This window comes from Oncorhynchus gorbuscha, linkage group LG02, assembly GCF_021184085.1.
Source record: "Oncorhynchus gorbuscha isolate QuinsamMale2020 ecotype Even-year linkage group LG02, OgorEven_v1.0, whole genome shotgun sequence".
In the NCBI taxonomy this organism is placed as follows: domain Eukaryota; kingdom Metazoa; phylum Chordata; class Actinopteri; order Salmoniformes; family Salmonidae; genus Oncorhynchus; species Oncorhynchus gorbuscha.
In genome coordinates, this window is record NC_060174.1 from 53,110,912 (window position 1) to 53,131,762 (window position 20,851).

The 20,851-nt window shown below is 43.9% G+C and overlaps 1 protein-coding gene across 11 annotated transcripts in view; it reads right to left on the bottom strand.

Annotated features, from left to right (window-relative positions):
- Nucleotides 1–20,851, bottom strand: part of LOC124004185 (membrane-associated guanylate kinase, WW and PDZ domain-containing protein 2-like) — a 252,761-nt gene that overhangs the window by 4,879 nt on the left and 227,031 nt on the right. For 9 of the 11 annotated variants that reach the window (XM_046313016.1, XM_046312969.1, XM_046312961.1 and 6 more), the window contains 4 exons: nucleotides 8,814–9,147; nucleotides 7,057–7,285; nucleotides 6,460–6,603; nucleotides 6,141–6,279 (listed from right to left, as the gene is read on the bottom strand). In XM_046313016.1, the coding sequence (XP_046168972.1) occupies nucleotides 6,141–6,279; nucleotides 6,460–6,603; nucleotides 7,057–7,285; nucleotides 8,814–9,147 (846 nt within the window). Of the gene's footprint in view, nucleotides 1–333; nucleotides 423–6,140; nucleotides 6,280–6,459; nucleotides 6,604–7,056; nucleotides 7,286–8,813; nucleotides 9,148–20,851 lie in introns of all 11 variants that reach the window. The other 2 variants (XM_046313024.1, XM_046312975.1) reach the window with 1 other exon arrangement.

Genomic DNA, 20,851 nt, shown 5'->3' on the forward strand with positions numbered 1-20,851 from the left:
CAAACATAAGCCTGATTGTCTCAACACATAAACAGATATTACCATACACACACACTGACACAGAGGCATGCAGTGATGCACATACACATGCACACATGTAGGATATACACACACATGTAGTACGCACACACACACACACACACACACACACACACACACACACACACACACACACACACACACACACACACACACACACACACACACACACACACACACACACACACACACACACACACACACACACACACACACACACACACACACACATATACAAGAACAGATTTATATGAGAGTCAGAATGGAGAGAAAGACATGCAGCTTTTCACGAACCGTGTCTTTAGAGTGGCCCATTAGGAAGAAATAGGGTGAGCTTAGCATATCACCTTTCATGCACATGGAGAGGCTGGAAGGTACCATTCCTAAGGGAAGTGGAGTAAAAGCCTATACCAATCATTAGAGTTAAAGCAAAGGGGTTAAAAATACATTTTCACTCGTGTTATTTCACAAAGGACAGTTTGATAAGCAGAAAGCATCATCAGAAGCTTCTCAGATGTGGTTTCAATGTCGGGTTATGAAAGCAGATTGAATTAGCTAAAGCTTTTGTTGTGTCAATTAAGGTGTCTTTCAGGTTCCACAGAGCAGTAGCAGTAAGAGTAGGTAACATTTCAGGTATTATCTGCTGTTTATAGCACACATCATGGTTGTAACATTTGCGGTGGTCTGCATTAGTGTGTGTGAGAGGGAAGCCATGATTACACCTTGCATTAATATGTGGTTGTCACCATCCTTCAGGATGATCCGATCACTATCCGATCGAGATTAGTTGCGTATACACATGGTAATAAAATGTGTATCTTATTTGTCCACTGAGTCTGCATTTTAACCAGATACACTGGTCCCTCCTGAATGCAAATTATTTCTACCTGCCTTGGACCTCCCCTTATGACACAAGCTGTGTATATATATCGACAAAAAAACAGCACACTTTTATGTTCAATAATTGTATCATTATAGCATACTTTTGTTATCCAACATTTTAAGACTGGGGATAATACCGATATCCCGATAACCTCGACCTGTCCACAGTTGTACAAATTAATATTCAATATTTAATATTCAAATGAAGAGTCATCCCTAAAAAACTCACCAAACACACCAGCTGAGTATCTGAATGTGTTTACAAAATATAATTAATGCACAATACATTCAAAAATGACACTTAGGCCCTAATGCACACAGTTAAAAACAAAAAGTGGGCTACAGCGCATCTCCGAATGTCACAACACATTTCTCCAAACAGGTCTGAACAGGGGTGATCTTTACGCATGGGATGTTTACGTACACTGCCTTTATAGGATTGCTATCTTGTATTGTAAATAACCTTTGACGTTGCTATCTTGTGACGTTGAAATTGTCTTCACCTCTATTTTAATGCCACGCCAAACAAAGTTAGATAACGCTTATAAAAATAAATATGTTTATATATATATATATAAATATAAATATATTTATGAAAAGATATCGTCCTGAATGACAGAAAACCTGATAACCTGACAGTCCTACCACCAGCCTACTGTTTATTCTGGACAGTTCTTTGGAGGATGAAGATACTAAGGGTAAGCTGCTTAGCGTTTCATATACTTTTTTTGGTCATGTCAATAGTCAAATTCAGTTTCTTTATCAGATATGAAAATAATAGTGGCTTTTCTTTCGAAATGTTATAAAAGTCCACTCTGGCTAGAGCTAAAGGCAGGCTACAGGAGGAAAATGAGGATTACACATTATACCTTGACATACGCTTGTAATGCACTGCTCTCTCTGCTGCGACTCCATCGTAGTGTGTCCCATGCATACCTAATACATTTGTTGTTCAGTTTAAATCCTGTAATGCTAGTAGCTATATCAGTCTATCAACCCTCGATGAGTGAAAGAAAGTGAATAATCACTGATCAATGATTTGGAGGAAAACACACCACAGACCTTCTTTTAGGAAGTCAATTTTTGTTCTCCTTTGGTAAAACTGTTTAGGCTTATACTTCATTCGAATCTGATGCCTGTAATATAATGCAATCGTTTTCAATTTTATTTCATTATATTATATTCTGTGAATATTTGAGCATTTTCCAGACAAATCTCTAGCAATAAGGTATCGTTTTCTGTAAGCATAAGCGAGGCCACTGTCCAATTTAATTTTAAAAAATTAGAGGGTGGAAACTGTGACATTGGCCTAATGTATTTGCTTTCGTTGTCAGGATTTGTTTACGCTTTGTTTACGCTTATCTGTACAAGATTTGTCTTCGACTACCTCCAGAGGTGGTCATGATCTAATCACAATCAGTTCAAAATGCATCTTTTTATTGTCTACACCTGTCGAAAAATGTGGGCAGAATCAGAATGTGGACAAGATCAGGACAACGGACACATGTTAGAACCAGGTATAAACGGAGCTAGAGAGAGAGAGACAGAGAGAGAGGGAAAGAGAAACAGAGAGAGTGAATGATCGATGATGAAATTAGACCCAACCAAATCATTACAAAACGAAAAGATAATTACTTGACACATTGGAAAGAATTAACAAAATAACAGAGAAAACTATAATGCTTTTTGGCCCTAAACAGGGGAGCAGACAGGGGTAGAATACCTGACCACTGTGACTGACCGAAAATTAAGGAAAGCTTTGACTACGTACAGACTCAGTGAGCATAGCCTTGCTATTGAGAGAGGACGCCGTAAGCAGACCTGGCTCTCAGGAGAAGACAGGCTATGTGCACACTGCCCACAAAATGAGGTGGAAACTGCACTTCCTCATCTCCTGCCAAATCTATGACTATATTAGAGACACATATGTGACTCATTTGAGGAAACTAGACATATGTCGCTCTCACAGGAGAGCCATGGAGATCGCTTTTTAAAAATAATATCACAAAGTAGAACTGAAAAGGTGTTGCTCTTCACTTTCTGGAGGAGTTTTGAAATCGGTGGAATGCACGGTGGAGTTAGAGTATGATAGCTAAGGAGATGGAGGAAATGATGCCTTTTGATTGCAAATATGCAGACGGAGTCGAAAAAAGAACACACAGAAGGCTATTGCATAAAACACCTGTCTCCGGATTACATCTTCAAACTAAGGCGACAATGGCATCCGTGACAGAGAGGGAGAAGCATCCATCCATTTAAGATAGTCCATCTAGCTACATTTTCAGATATTACACATTTCTAGTTTCGTCAGAAAGTTGTTTTCATTTTAAGTTAAAGTGTACTGTTCGATAGCTAGCCAACGTTAGCTGGCTTGCTTGCTAGCTAACGTTACGTGTGTGATCTGTCTACTAATCTTTTTCTTATCTCAGATTCATTTGCATTGCTAGTTATAGCCTAATGTTAGCTAATGTTAACATTGAACCTGGTTGGTTAGCTACCTGCAGATTCATGCAGGGTAGTAATGTTATGAGTTGGGATTATGGTTAATTGTTTAGCAAGCTAGCTATATGTCTAAACAAAGACTCCACTATGCAAGTAACCCTTTCAATATAATGTTCATGTTGTCACTGTGACAGCTGTCAATAGACGTAGCTGGTAAATTTACTCTGGCTATCTACTCCGATTTCAGGGCACTCGTCTGAGTGTGCCAGAGTGCAGAATAACTGACGAATTTACGGATGCTCAATTGTTGCCAGCAGCACAGTTGCTGTAGCCAATGTTTTGGATAACATAAAAACAGCCTAACCAGCTCTATAGGGCGGGTAAAATGGACAGAGTCAGCTGTTCTCTCGTTTGTCTGGAAGTAGCTTGCAAGCTAGCCAACATTAGCCAGTTCGCTTGGGTGCTTGATTGCTGTTTTGTCAGAATGCTTGAATCAACTCTACCTCCTGCGGGGACTAGGGCCTGGGATTAAAATAAATAAATAAATACAATATAAATATAGGACAAAACACAAGAGAGACCTAAGACAACAACATAGCAAGGCAGCAACAAATGACAACACAGCATGTTAGCAACACAACATGAAAACAACATGGCAGCAACACAACCTTGACCTGTTCAGTGTGATTACCATTATTTGACCATGCTGGTAATTTATGAACATTTGAACATCTTGTCCATGTTCTGTTATAATCTCCACCTGGCACAGCCAGAAGAGGACTGGCCACCCCTCATAGCCTGGTTCCTCTTTAGGTTTCGGCCTTTCTATGGAGTTTTTCCTAGCCACCGTGCTTCTACACCTGCATTGCTTGCTGTTTGGGGTTTTAGGCAATGTTTCTGTACAGCACTTTGATATATCAGCTGATGTAAGAAGGGCTATATAAATACATTTGATTTGAACATGGTAGCAGCACAAAACATGGTACAAACGTTATTGGGCACAGACAACAGCACGAAGGGCAAGAGGTAGTTAGTAGACCTGGCCAAAGGCCCTCAGAGATACACCAATGTTCCTTAGCCGGCCCACAAGAATGGAATGGTCTACCGTATCAAAAGCTTTGGCCAAGTCAATAAAAATAGCAGGACAATATTGCTTAGAATCAAGGGCAATGGTGACATCATTGAGGACCTTTAAGGTTGCAGTAGACAACAATACATCACACAAAGCAGCCACAACTGCTCAGTCTTTCAATGAAGAGATTGAGATAAAACTGTCCAGTTTGAGTGTTTGTCGCAGCTCGTTCCAGTCGTTAGCTGCAGCCAACTGAAAAGAAGAGCGACTCAGGGATGTGTGTGCTTTGGGAACCTTTAACAGAATGTGACTGGCAAAACGTGGAGGATGAGGGCTGCAGTAGATATCTCAGATAGGGGGGAATGAGGACGAGAAGGGTTTTATAAATAAGCATCAACCAATGGGTCAAGTTTAAGGTGCTCCATTAGCACCTTGGACTCAGTAACTGCCTGCAGGGAGAAACTTTGTAGCGTGGCAGGGGAAAAAGAGGGAGGAGCATCAGGGCTAGTCGCATTAGAAGGGGTGGGAGATGAGGAAATGTTGGACTGGCAAGGAGGCATGGCTGAGTGAAATAGGAATCCTGACTTAATGAAGTGGTGATTTAATAAGCTCAGCCGTGTGCTTCTTGTCAGTAACAAAAATCAACATTAAGGGACATGGGCAGCTGTGAGGAGGAGGGTCTATTCTCCAGGTCTTTAAATGTTTTCCAGAACTTCTTGGGGTTAGACCCACAGAGAGAGACCATCTCTTTTTAAAGAAACTAACTTTGGTCTTCCGGATAGCCTGAGTGCACTTATTTCTCATTTGGCTGAATGATAGCCAGTCTGCTTGAGTATGCTCGGCACGAGCCTTTCGCCTAAGGCAATTCTTGAGGTAATTCTTAAGATGGCGTGAACAATACTGAATGGGTGTAGACAAAGACGAGCTCTCCAGTAGGTGTACCAAAACAATCAAGGCCATCTTCTCAAAAGTGAGGTTACAAATTTATCAACTTCCAAAGCAGAATTACCTTCCCATTGTTCCTCATCTGTAGTGTATGATATACCATTTTCTATCTCTGAGTCTCTACTTTTATACAATGTAAAAACACCATTTCAAATTTTGATACATAACACAGAATCGAGCCGGTAGGACACATTGCACAGACTCAAAGAATTCAAAAACAAATCCAATTCTGTTAAACTCCCTATTGGGTGAAATACCACAGTGTGCCAGAGCAGCAACCAGTGAAGAACAAACACGATTGTAAATACAACCCATATTTATGTTTATTTATTTTCCCTTTTTTACTTTAACTATTTGCACATCGTTACCACACTATATTTAGCCATAATATCACATTTGAAATGTCTCTATTACTTTGGAACTTTTGTGAGTGTAATGTTTACTGTTCATTATTTAATGTATATTTCACTTTTGTTCATTATCTATTTCACTTGGTTTGGCAATGTGAACATATGTTTCCCATGCCAATAAAGCACTTTGAATTTTATTGAAACACACCGAGAGAGAGAGAGAGAGAAAGAGAGAGAGAGATGATGGGAAACAAGAGAGAACATTTTTTTTAACTAGCACAAGAGAGAGATTGTCAACCAAAAAAAGATTGAGAAAGAAAGATATAATCATAGAGAGAGAACAATTATAAAGTGAGAGAGGGAAAGAAGAGAAAAAATTAAGATGGGGGTTTATTTGGGGGGAGACCCACCATACTCAGGCACTTGTCCCGTGCCTCTCTTTAGCAACAGTCTCACCCGCCTGCACCCCGCCTTGATCAACTCAATGGCCCGGGCATGAGTCATGTCCCGGGTACTGTCGCCATTTATCTCAATGATTTGATCCCCCACCTGAGAGAGAGAAATAGTGAGAGGGATAGTGAGAGAAAAGAAACAAAGCCATAAAAAAAGAGAGTGAAGATGGGACAGGATGAACAGAGACTTGTCAAATTATATGAAGTACCACATTGCTATTGGGCTGGAAAAGAATGTTGCTGTGTTGCAGTCAGGACAGGAAGTGATGTCCCTCACCCTCATTCTGCCATTGTGGATGGCTGGCCCATCCTCTGCAAGCCGCAGCACAAACAGATCCATCTTGTACTCCCGTCCCCCACGGATACTGAAGCCAAAACCCTTCACACTCTTCTCCAGCTCTACCGTGAAGTAGTCAAAGTCCTGTGCACAGCACACAACCAAGAAGCAGCATTCATAAAAAAATATAGCCAATACATAGTCAATTTATACCTGTCTGTAGTCTGGGATGTGTAGTTTTACATGCTGTCTGTAATATGGGATTCTGGGGTATGTTGTCTTACCTGTGGTGTCCAGTAGAGGATTCTGGGATGTACAGACTTACCTGTGGTCTGAAGTCTGGGGGAAACTGCTCTAAAGGGAACTGTCTGTCCACTAAGTATTTTCTGTAATAGGGGATTCTTGGATATGTAGTCTCAACTGTGATGTTTAGTAGGGGATTCTAGGATGTGCAGTCTTATCTTTGGTCTGAAGTCCAGGGGGAACTGCACCAATGAAAGCTGTGCATATTTTGATTGTTTGTACTAGGGAATTCTGGGGTATGTAGTCGTACATATGGTTTACTGTAGTAATGCCTTCTGGGATGTGCAGTCTTACCTGTGGTCTGAAGTCAGGTGGAAACTGTGCTAGAGGGAACTGTGCAGCGAGTGTTGTCGAGTGTTGTCTGTAGTCGATGAGGGGAGGAGGGTGACGATAATCCAGTGTGGGCGGCTGCCGGTAATCAGCCACCGGAGGGTGCCGGTAGTCGACGGGGGGCTGCCGGTAGTCGGTGAACGGAGGCTGACGGATATCCGGTTTCACGTCCTGCCTGGCTTTCACCTCTGACCTGTAGACACCAGAAAAATATGAGGATGAGAAAGAGTGTGCGTATTCCCTATATAATGCAAGTGCATACACAAACACACAAGAACCCTTCACGGTGGCAGCTCTCTCTCTGGGTGTGACAGAGAACATAAGCCCTCCAGTTGGGCGCCATGTATTAAACACACACATCCGTAAATGTATACAAACATCCACAATCTTAGCATACGTTCACCTACCCTGCACACATACAACCCAAGTGCACGCTCTCGCTAATGGAAAAGCACGCACACAGGCAGGCTCACGCACGTCACACACACACACACACACACACACACACACACACACACACACACACACACACACACACACACACACACACACACACACACACACACACACACACACACACACACACACACACACACACACACACACACAATGTAATATCTCTGTCATTCCCAAACGGCACAGGAAAAGCATCATCTTAACTGTACTCGTAATGACTGACACTGACAGACAGCGTCACGCATTCCTCCATCCTAACAGGAGATGATTGTGGACTACAGGAAAAGGAGGACCGAGCACGTCCCCATTTTCACCGCGGGGCGTAGTGGAGTAGGTTGCTAGCTTCAAGTTCCTTGGCGTCCAACAAACTAACATGGTCCAAGCACACCAAGACAGTTGTGAAGAGGGCACGACAAAACCAATTCCCCCTCAGGAGACTGAAAAGATTTGGCATGGTTCCTCAGATCCTCAAAAGGTTCTTCAGCTGCACCTGAGAGCATCCTGACGGGTTGCATCACTGCCTGGTATGGTAACTGCTCGGCCTCCGACCGCAAGGCACTACTGGCCAATCTTCCTGCCATCCAGGACCTCTCTACCAGGTGGTGTCAGAGGATGGCCCAAAATAAATTCAAAGACTCCAGCCACCGAAGTAAGACTGTTTTCTCTGCTACCTCACCGCAAGCGTTACCGGAGTCTAGGTCCAAGAGGCTTCTAAACAGCTTCTACCCACAAGTCATAAGACTCCTGAACATCTAATGAAATGGCTACCCAGACTATTTGCATTGCCCCCCCCTTTTACACTGCTGCTACTGTGTTATTATCTATGCATAGTCACTTTAATAACTCTAACTAAATGGGGCGGCAGGGTAGCCTAGTGGTTAGAGCGTTGGACTAGTAACCGGAAGGTTGCAAGTTCAAACCCCTGAGCTGGTACAAATCTGTCCTTCTGCCTCTGAACCCACTGTTCCTAGGCTGTCATTGAAAATAAGAATTTGTTCTTAACTGACTTGCCTAGTTAAATAAAGGTAAAAAATAAACAAGTACATATTACCTCGACTAACCGGTGCCACTGGACATTGACTCTGTATATAGCCTCGCAGTTGTCATTTTACTGCCGCTCCTTAATTATGTGTTACTTCAACTTCATACTTTTGAAAGTATTTTCCTAAACTGCAAACTGCATTGTTGGTAAGTAAGCATTTCAGTGTAAGGTCTACACCTGTTCGGTGCATGTGACAAATAACATTTGATTTGATTTGAAATACCTGCCGTCGTGGAGGTAGAGCGGGGGAGGGTGGCCGGGTGGTTGGGCGACCGAGCTCTGCTGGGTGCCTGCCGGGCTGGGCTGGGCAGCCGCTCCTGGGGTAGGCTGCGTGGCTGCTGCTGGTTCTTGGCCTGGCTGGTCTGGTGTTTGGCCGGGCAGAGCTGGTGGTGCTGGGCCTTCCTGGGTGGTGGTTGTCTGTCCCGGCTGGGCTGGTGCATGACCCGGCTGGGATGCTCCTTGGCTGGGCTGGTTGACTATGGGGCTGGGCTGGGCCTGGGGGCTGTGTTTCTGGGTCATGGGGCTCTGCTTTTCTGAGCTGGGCCTCGAGTGGGGATCTAAGATGGAGAGACGGAGTTGTGTTTCACTATATTTGATAATTCCAATATATTTGTATTACCTCGCGGCGGAGGGATACATCTGAGGTGAGGATTTACAGACTTACTCCCGTATACACTTGTGTCACGGCTGGGGTCCGCCCCTATATGTAGATCCCATGGCAGCGGCACACGCTCTTTTTCATTTTCACGGCGGACGTCCATATGGTTTGAGGTACGAACTTTCCGAAGTTCGCTTGGTAAGTCACTGGTAAGTGTAATATCTTGCGTGGAAGTATACTCACTGGCTGTTTGTAGCCTGGAGCAGCTGGCCACATGGCCAGCCCCTCCTCTAGAGTGCTCCACTCGCTGCGCGCAGTTGATCTGTATCTTCCGCCCGTGGTTTGTCGTGCTTGTTTCGTTAGCTGGAGCCTACATCCCTAAGTGGTGCAGCACCTGTGGGACAAGTTCGTGAGAGTGCAGGTGAACCTGTTTGCCTCCCTGGACAATGAACACTGCCCCCTGTGGTACTCCATTTTGGAGCCACCAGGGCCTCTGGGCTTGGATGCTCTGGCTCACGATTGGCCAGGGATGGAGCTTATGCATTCCCCCCTTTTCCTCTGATCCAGGCTGTGCTGGACAGGACCAGGATGGCAGAGCATCGTCTGCTTCTGCTGGCCCCATACTGGTCCAGAAAACCCTGGTTCAGCCTTCTCTTGTCACTGTTGTCTGGGACACCATGGGACCTTCCCCTGAGACTGGACCTGCTGTCTTAGGTCAGGGGAACTCTGTGGTATTTGAGGCCGCACCGCCTCAGTCTGTGGACTTGGCCACTGAACGGCACCAATGGTCCATGCTAGGACTACAGGAGGGTGTAATGACCACCATGCAGAGCGCAAGGGCGCTGATTACAACTGCGGCATACCAGTTGCGCTGGCGGTTGTTCTGCTCTTGGTGCACTGGTATTGAGGTTGTGCCCGAGTCATGCGGGGTGCAGTATGTTCTCCAATGCCTGCAGTCTCGCTTGGATGAGGGCTTGGCAGCCTGTACACTGAGAGGGTATTTTGGCTGTTATATCTGCCTGTCATGCGGGGTGGATGGACAGGCCAGTGGGACGCCATCCCTTGGTCTCCAGGTTTATGAAGGGGGTTCGTCGCATGCGTCCAACTAAGACCTGCTCAATGACAATTTTGGGTCTATATATAGGGGCGGACCCCAGCCTTGACACAGGTGTACACGGGAGTAAATCTGTAAATCCTCACCTTGGATGGTTCCTTCCGCTGCGGAGTGATACCAATATATTGGAGTGATCCATATAGCTCACATAACCGTGGTTACATATGTAACCTTCATTATCATGTGTGGCGTACAGCAGGTCAGCCACCAGGGGGAGACTCATCAAGGCCTGGTGACAGATGGAGTCTACATCATGATGGCTCTCTCTGCTGGACGTGCCAGGTCTCGACGTGCCAGGTCTCCGGCCAGGGCTAATTGGGGCTGATTGTGTTTGGTGAGTAATCAAGGGGCTGATTGCTCACCAGCTGGACGAGTCCCGTAAAGCTGCCAGAAGGGCAGCACATAGGAGAGGGACTGGGGTAAGAGAGGTTACTCCCATATAGTTGTGCACAGTGACCGAGATAACAAAAGGAGCTCAGTTTTGTTCCCCCCAGGATACAGCAAGACCTCGAGGCCCAGAAGACTGTATCCCGGAGAAGATCTCCTGGAGGAGACCTATTATTTTATTTTCGGATGTTACCTGAATAGACACCCTTGAAACCAAGCTAATCCAACTCTGTCCATGTCTGATCTGTGTAAATGTCTTCACCAAACCCCCTGGTCTGCCACACATGGTAACAACAGAGTTGTTAAATGTTTAGTTTTTCCTCCCCAATTTTCGTGATATCCAATTGGTAGTTACAGTCTTGTCCTATCGCTGCAACTCCCATACAGACTCGGTAGAGCGAAGGTCGAGAGCCATGCATCCCCCAAAACACGACCCTGCCAAGCCGCACTGCTTCTTGACACACTGCTCGCTTAACCCGGAAGCCAGCCTCACCAATGTGTTGGAGGAAACACCTTACAACTGGCAACCGAAGTCAGCGTGCATGCGCCCGGGTCGCCACAAGGAGTCAATAGAGTGCGGTGGGACGTCGACATATCGGGAGGTCCCTGCAACACAGCCTGGAATCAAACCCGGGTCTGATGTGATGCCTCAAGCACTGCGATGCAGTGCCTTAGACCGCTGCGCCACTCAAAACGCTTAACAGAGATGTGTTGTGCTAGTAATGGAGCAACAGTTGCTCGAAACAACAGTGTGTCCCGAACAGCGGGAGCAGGAGAAATCGTGAACTAATTGAAAAATGAACATGTAATAGGAAAGGAAATGACACTTTAGTCTCCAGAGATGTAGAAGCCGTTCGAGCTCTGTCTGTTTTTCTGTCTTTGTCTCTTTCTTCCCGTCACTCTTTTTCTCTTTCCCTCGACCACTAACAGACATTATTTGTACAGGTTTTTCTCTTTTTCACTCTAGAGTACGTGGTCAACTTTCACAACTCTTAGTACAAAACTGAAAACAGATAAGGGTCTTTCTATAAACTAGGGTATTGAGTGAGCATTTCTTATAGTGGAGCTGTTTGGAGCTATTACACAGTAATTAATAATAATTAGCATTTATTTGTGAAGACATTAAGACAAACGGTGGACATACATTGATATAATTCATGACTGTTTAAACCCTTTCTCATGCTTGGAGTCTTTACAGATTTGGCAAATATTGTGTGACATAAAACACTACCTTTCTTTCCTTACATTTTTGACTCAGATGTTTGTTGTTATATCATATACTAAGCATTTACTAACAATTGAATTTCACATTGACCTTGATCCTGGGAAAGTCCAGGATATTGCTGTCAGACTCTTGTCCTGTATGGAGATCTCGGAAGTGTACTGTAATCTCGTAACATTTCGTATCACCCTATGTTAGGGTGTGAAAACAGTTTTCGTGGACACACGTATCCAAAATAATGTATGTGATTGCAAATTCCAATGCTTCAAACAGAAATATGATTCATTTAAAAAAAATCTATACAGTCATTAAAAGCTTTCTTCAATAATGACGTATAATAATTGTTTGATGGGTGTTTGATGTCTAGCTGTCTAGTTATGTGGGGACATTATTGCGCAGCATCAGCTGATTCAGGAAAGGAAAACATTTCTGAATGACAGTCAAATGATAAAGGGCTTGTGTGATACTGCACGCGATTTAACAACAGCCAAAGTGCTGGAGCTAATTGCTCACCAGCTGGTCTCGATGATTGACAGAACATTTTGGTGTCTATGTAGTTATGTTGGTCAAAATAATTAGCCTATTTCATCAACAACATTAAATCAAGATTCCTGAGGTAAGAGTTAAAATGGAACAATCGGGAATGTGAAAACGGTCTGTTTATTAGCTCTTAAAAAATTAAAAGTTGCTTGTTTTTTTGTTTTTACATATAAAGCCAAAAAAACTACTTGATATTTTGATGTTCAAATATGTGTGGGGTTAAATGTTGAATGCCTGGTCAAGTGTACAGCCAACACTTTCCTGTCCTTTCAAAGTAGGAGGTCATCCTTCTAACGCCATTCTATGAATCTATTATCTATTAATTAATTGATTAACCCCCTAAGGTTTGATGTCTGCGCCCCCACGGAAATCTAGTTAGCGTTATAAAAAATCCCCATAAAAATCTCGTAAGAAGCATTTCAAGGTCCTGGAGCGGCCTAGCCATTCTCCAGATCTCAACCCCATAGAAAATATTTGGAGGGAGTTGAAAGTCCGTGTTGCCCAGCAACAGCCCCAAAACATCACTGCTCTAGAGGAGATCTGCATGGAGGAATGGGCCAAAATACCAGCAAGAGTGTGTGAAAACCTTGTGAAGACTTACAGAAAATGTTTGAACTCTGTCAAAGCCAACAAAGGGTATATAACAAAGTATTGAGATAAACATTGTTATTGACCAAATACTTATGTTCCACGATAATTTGCAAATAACTTCATTAAAAATCCTACAATGTGATTTTCTGGATTTTTTGTCTGTCATAGTTGAAGTGTACCTATGATGAAAATTACAGGCCTCTCTCATCTTTTTAAGTGTGAGAACTTGCACAATTGTTGGCTGACTAAATCCTTTTTTCCCCCACTGTACCAGCTAATTCTAAGGCTACAATACCTCCATTGCTAACTGGCCTGGACCCTTTATTGTTGACACAGAGCCCCGACGATTCATCACGACTGGACTGCCAACGTGATCACCCATTGTGGTCTCTACAGGCTATTCTGTTACGATGTTGCCAAAGAACCATCTACTGGCCCCGGCCCGCTAGTTTTTCTGAACGCTGTGTCCCCTGCTCGCCTAGCGTCGTAGTGACTACCAAACGGCACCCTTACTCACCTATTGCTGCCCTTTGACCCTATGATCACTCGGTTACACAGCTGATGCCCCCTGGACTGTTTCAATAACACGGTACCTCATTTTGTTTACCTGTCGGCCCCAGCCTTCAACTAGGGTCCTGTATGTACCCAACTGACCAGCTCTGCCCATTTATTGCCATTTACCCATTGTTGTATTATCTCTCCTGATCAACAACTGTGATTGCTTTATGCCTCTCTCTAATGCCAATATGCCTTGTCTACTGCCGTCTTGGCTAGTTCTTATTGTTTAATTTCACTGTAGAGCCCTCAGTCCCCCTCAAAATGCCTTATTAAATGCCTCACAATGTCTCCTCCTCTGTTCCTCTGGTGAAATAGAGTTTAACCCAGGCCCTGTAGCCCCGAGTTCCAATCCTATTCCCCAGGCGCTATCATTTGTTGACTTCTCTAACCGTAAAGCCTTGGTTTGATGCATGTTAACATCAGCAGCCTCCTCCCTCAGTTTGTTTTATTTCACTGCTTTAGCACACTCCGCCAACCCTGATGACCTAGCCGTGTCTGAATCCTGACTTAGGAAGGCCACCAAAAATTCAGAAATTTAAATCCCCAACTACAACATTTTCCGCCAAGATATTTTATTTTATTTATTTCATTTCACCTTTATTTATTCAGGTAAGCTAGTTGAGAACAATTCTCATTTGCAACTGTGACCTGGCCAAGATAAACGCAAAGCAGTTCGACACATACAACAACACAGTTACATATGGAATAATCAAACATACATTCAATAATACAGTAGAAAAAGTATATATACAGTATGTGCAAATGAGGTAGGATAAGGGAGGTAAAGGCAATAAATAGGCCATTAAACACTGTAATGTTAGGTGTACAGAAGATGAATGTGCAAGTAGAGATACTGGGGTGCAAAGGAGCAAGATAAATAAATAAATACAGTATGGGGATGAGGTAGATGGAAGGGCTTTTTATAGAACTGCCAAAGGGGGTGGAGTTGAATCTACTGCAGTGATAGCCTGTAGAGTTCTGTCATGCTATCCAGGTCTGTGCCCAAACAGTTCGAGCTTCTACTTTTAAAAATCCACCCTTCCAGAAATAAGTCTCACTGTTGCCTGTTGCCAGTTTTTATAGACCCCCCTCAACCCTGGACACCATATGTGACTTAATTATAATATATAATAATATATGCCATTTAGCAGACGCTTTTATCCAAAGCGACTTACAGTCATGTGTGCATACATTCTACGTATGGGTGGTCCCGGGAATCGAACCCACTACCCTGGCATTACAAGCGCCATGCTCTACCAACTGAGCTACAGAAGGACCACTACTAATTGCCCCCCATTTATCTTCAGAGTTTGTACTGTGAGGTGACCTAAACTTGTATATGCTTAACACCCCAGCTGTCCTACAATCTAAGCTAGATGCCCTCAATCTCACACAAATGATCAAGGAACCTACCAGGTACAACCCTAAATCCGTAAACACGTGGACCCTCATAGATATTATCTTGACCATCCTGCCCTCTGCTGTCTTCATCTAGGATCTCAGCGATCACTGCCTCATTGCCTGCGTCCGTAATGGGTCCGCGGTCAAAAGACCACCCCTCATCACTGTCAAATGCTGCCAGAATAACAACCTATCCCTCAATGTAACCAAGACTAAGGAGATGATTGTGGACTACAGGAAAAGGAGGACCGAGAACGCCCCCATTCTCATCAATGGGGCTGTAGTGGAGCAGGTTGAGAGCTTCAAGTTCCTTGGTGTCCACATCACCAACAAACTAGAATGGTCCAAACACACCAAGACAGTCGTGAAGAGGGCACGACAAAACCTAATCACCCTCAGGAATCTAAAAAGATTTGGCCCCTCTTTTACGGTGCTGCTAATCTCTGTTTATCATATACGCATTGTCACTTTAACTATACATTCATGTACATACTACCTCAATTTGCCCGACCAACCAGTGCCCCCGAACATTGGCTAACCGGGCTATCTGCATTGAGTCCAGCCACCCACCACCCCCTCTTTTACGCGACTGCTACTCTCTGTTCATCATATATACATAGTCACTTTAACGATATCTACACGTACATACTACCTCAATCAGCTCGACTAACTGGTGCCTGTATGTAGCTTCGCTACTATTTTTCACCATCTATTTTACTGTTGTTTTAATTTCTTTACTTACCTATTGTTCACCTAATACCTTTTTTCACTGTTGGTTAGAGCCTGTAAGTAAGCATTTCACTGTTGTATTCGGCGAATTTGACAAATAAACTTTGATTTGATTTAAAACACTTCAGCGAGCAGGCCTTTCTCTAATCGACCTGGACCGGGTATCCTGAAAGGATATTGACCTCATTCCATCAGTAGAGGATGATTGGTTATTCTTTAAAAGTGCTTTCCTCATCATCTTAAATAAGCATACCCGTTCAAAAAATGTAGAACTAAGAACAGATATAGCCCTTGGTTAACTCCAGACTTGACTGCCCTTGACCAGCACAAAAACATCCTGTGACGTACTGCATTAGCATCGAATAGCCCCTGCGATATGCACATTTTCAGGGAAGTTAGGAACAAATATAGACAGGCAGTAAGGAAAGCAAAGGCTAGCTTTTTCAAACATAAATTTGCATCCTGTAGCATAAACTCCAAAACGTTCCAGGACACTGTAAAGTCTGAGGCTAGGAAACACTGTCACCACCAATAAATCTACGATAATCGAGAATTTCAATAAGCATTTTTCTACAGCTGGCCATGCTTCCCACCTGGCTACCCCTACCCCGGTCAACAGCTCTGCACCCCCCACAGCAACTTGCCCAAGCCTCCCTCTCAGCCACGCTCAATGTCCTAAAATATATCATAAACGCAATCGATAAAAGACAATACTGTGCAGCCGTCTTCATCAACCTGGCCGAGGCTTTTGACTGTCAAACACCACATTCTTATTGGCAGACTCAACAGCCCTGTTTTCTCAAATGACTGCCTCGCCTGGTTCAACAAACTACTTCTCATATAGTGTTCAGTGTGTCAAATCGGATGGCAGTCTCTATGGGTGTGCCACAAGGTAAAATTCTTGGGCAGTCTTTTCTCTGTACACATCAATGATGTCACTCTTGCTGCTGGTGATTCTCTGATCCACCTTCATGCAGATAGCACCATTCTGTATACTTCTGGCCTTTCTTTGGATACTTTGTTAACAAACCTCCAGACGAGCTTCAATGCCATACAACACTCCTTCCGTGGCCTCCAACTGCTCTTAAATGCAAGTAAAACTAAATGCATGCTCTCAACTGATCGCTGCCCGCACCCGCCCCGCCCGTCTAGCATCACTACTCTGGACGGTTCGGACTTAGAATATGTGGACAATTAACAATACTGAGGTGTCTGGTTAGACTGGAAACTCTCCTTCCAGACTCATATTAAGCATCTCCAATCCAAAATTAAATCTAGAAACGGCATCCTATTTCACTACAAAGCATCCTTCACTCATGCTGCCAAACATACCCTCGTAAAACTGACTATCCTTGACTTCGGCGATGTCATTTACAAAATAGCCTCCAACACTCTACTCAGCATTTTTTTTGTACGTTTATTTAACTAGGCAAGTCAGTTAAGAACAAATTCTTATTTTCAATGACAACCTAGGAACAGTGGGTTAACTACCTGTTCAGGGGCAGAACGACAGATTTGTACCTTGTCAGCTCGGGGGTTTGAACTTGCAACCTTCCAGTTACTAGTCCAACGCTCTAACCACTAGGCTACCCTGGATGTAGTCACAGTGCTATTCATTTTGTCACCAAAGCACCATATACTACCCACCACTGTGACCCGTATGCTCTCGTTGGCTGGCCCTCACTTCATATTCGTCAGCAAACCCACTGGCTCCAGGTCCTCTATGAGTCTTTGCTAGGTAAAGCCCAGCCTCATCTCAGCTCACTGGTCACCATAGCAGCACCCACCCGTAGTACGAGGTCCAGCAGGTATTTCTCACTGGTCAGCCCCAAAGCCAGCTCCTCGTTTGGCCGCCTTTCCTTCCAGTTCTCTGCTACCAACGATTGGAACGAAATGCAAAAATAACTGACGCTGGAGTCTTATATCTCCCTAACTTTAAGCATCAGCTGTCAGAGCAGCTTTACCGATCATTGCACCTGTACACAGCCCATCTGTAAATAGACTACCCAACTACCTCATCCCCATATTGTTATTTATTGTTTTTGCTCCTTTGCACCCAGTATTTCTACTTGCACATGCATCTTCTGCACATCTATCACTCCAGTGTTTATTTGCTAAATTGCAATTATTTCACCACCATGGTGTATTTCTTGCCTTACCTCCTTACACCCTGTGCACACACTGTATATAGACTTTTTCTATTGTGTTATTGACGTTTGTTTATTCCATGAGTTGTTGTTTGTGTCGCACTGCTTTGCTTTATCTTGGCCAGGTCGCAGTTGTAAATGAGAACTTGTTCTCAACTGGCCTACATGGTTAAATATAGGTGAAATAATTATTTTAAATAAAATAGATTACAATGTTATTTTTCTGCCTGTTTGGAACACAATTAACCAAATTGTAAAGCCTTGAATACAGCACAGCAAAGTTCCAAAACAGACAGATTTGTTAAATGGTTTTATCCTACATTTTGTGGATGCATAAGGCTTGGTGATCACAGAATACGTAGGATATTTAAAAGAACACTCAAATAGGAACAGAAGCATAGGGCTGAGTGACTCACTTATTCCTGGACTTCATTCCAAATAAGTTATATAATAATGCAGGGTTAAAGACTCATTCTTTGTGATTTTCTTTAGTATACGCAGTCTCTTGTTACAGCTCATTCCGTTTGAATTATGTGGATTATAATAAATTGATTTACAGTGCATTCGGGAAGTATTCAAACCCATTGACTTTTTCCACATTTTGTTACTTTACAGCCTTATAAAATTGATGAAATTATATATTTTTTCCACATCAATCTATACACAATAGCCCATACTGACAAAGAGAAAACAGGTTTTTAGAAGTGTGTGCGAATAAAAAAAAACAGAAGTACATTATTTATATGGGTATTCAGACCCTTTGCTATGAGACTCGAAATTGAGCCCAGGTGCATCCTGTTTCCATTGATCATCCTTGAGGTGTTTATACAACTTGACTGGAGTCCACCTGAGGTAAATTCAATTGATTGGACATGATTTGGAAAGGCACACCTGTCTATATAAGGTCCCACAGTTGACAGAGCATGTCAGAGCAAAAACTAAGCCATGAGGTCGGAGGAATTGTGTGTAGAGGTCTGAGACAGGATTGCGTCGAGGCACAGATCTGGGGAAGGATACCAAAACATTTACGCAGCATTGAAGGTCCCCAAGAACACAGTGGCCTCCATCATTCTTAAATGTAACTAGTTTGGATCCACAAAGACTCTTACTAGAGCTAGCCGCTCGGCCAAGCTGAGCAATAGGGGTAGAAGGGCCTTGGGTGGGAATTTGACTCTGACAGAGTTCCAGAGTTCCTCTGTTGAGATGGGGAAAACCTTCCAGAAGGACATCTGTCTCTGCAGCACTCCACCAATCAGGCCTTTATGGTAGAGTGGCCAGATGGAAGCCACTCCTCAGTAAAAGGCACATGACAGCCCACTTGGACTCTCAGACCATGAGAAACAAGATTCTCTAGTCTGATAAAACCAAGATTGAGCTCTTTGGCCTGAATGCCAAGCATCATGTCTGTAGGAAACCTGGCATCATCCCTACAGTGAAGGTGGCAGCATCATGCTCTGGGGATGTTTTTCAGCGGCAGTGATTGGGAGACTAGTTAGGATCAAGAGAAAGATAAACGGAGAAAAGTACAGAGATCGTTGCTAAAATCCTGCTCCAGAGCGCTCTGGACCTCAGACTGGGGCGAAGGTTCACCTTCCAGAAGGACAACAACCCTAAGCACACAGCCAATACAGCGCAGAAGTGGCTTTGGGACAAGTCTCTGAATGTCCTTGAGTGGCCCAGCCAGAGCCCAAACTTGAACCTGATCGAACGTCTAAAATAGCTGTTCAGCGATGTTCCCCATCTAACCTGACAGAGCTTGAGAGGAACTTCAGAGAAGAATGGGAGAAACCCCCCAAATACAGGTGTGCCAGGCGTGTAGCGTCATACCCAAGAAGACTTGAGACTTTAATCACTGCCAAAGGTGCTTCAACAAAGTTCTGAATAAAGGGTCTGAATTCTTACCTGAATGTGAGTTTTTTTTTCTTCAAATCAATATTTAAAAAATGTAAAAAACGTTTTTTGCTTTGTCATTAAGGGGTATTGTATGTAGATTGATGAGGGGGAAAAAAACGATTTAATCCATTTTAGAAAAAGGCTGTAAAAAATGTCAAAGGGTCTGAATACTTTTCCGAATGCACTGTATATGAACAGCGTGATGTGTAAATCTGGCTTCTCTCTGCTATCTACATGATTACATTTACATTACATTTAAGTCATTTAGCAGACGCTCTTATCCAGAGCGACTTACAAATTGGTGCATTCACCTTATGACATCCAGTGGAATAACCACTTTACAATAGTGCATCTAAATATTTTAAGGGGGGGTGAGAAGGATTACTTTATCCTATCCTAGGTATTCCTTAAAGAGGTGGGGTTTCAGGTGTCTCCGGAAGGTGGTGATTGACTCCGCTGTCCTGGCGTCGTGAGGGAGTTTGTTCCACCATTGGGGAGCCAGAGCAGCGAACAGTTTTGACTGAGCTGAGCGGGAACTGTACTTCCTCAGTGGTAGGGAGGCGAGCAGGCCAGAGGTGGATGAACGCAGTGCCCTTATTTGGGTGTAGGGCCTGATCAGAGCCTGGAGGTACTGAGGTGCCGTTCCCCTCACAGCTCCGTAGGCAAGCACCATGGTCTTGTAGCGGATGCGAGCTTCAACTGGAAGCCAGTGGAGAGAGCGGAGGAGCGGGGTGACGTGAGAGAACTTGGGAAGGTTGAACACTAGACGGGCTGCGGCGTTCTGGATGAGTTGTAGGGGTTTAATGGCACAGGCAGGGAGCCCAGCCAACAGCGAGTTGCAGTAATCCAGACGGGAGATGACAAGTGCCTGGATTAGGACCTGCGCCGCTTCCTGTGTGAGGCAGGGTCGTACTCTGCGGATGTTGTAGAGCATGAACCTACAGGAACGGGCCACCGCCTTGATGTTAGTTGAGAACGACAGTTTGTTGTCCAGGATCACGCCAAGGTTCTTAGCGCTCTGGGAGGAGGACACAATGGAGTTGTCAACCGTGATGGCGAGATCATGGAACGGGCAGTTCTT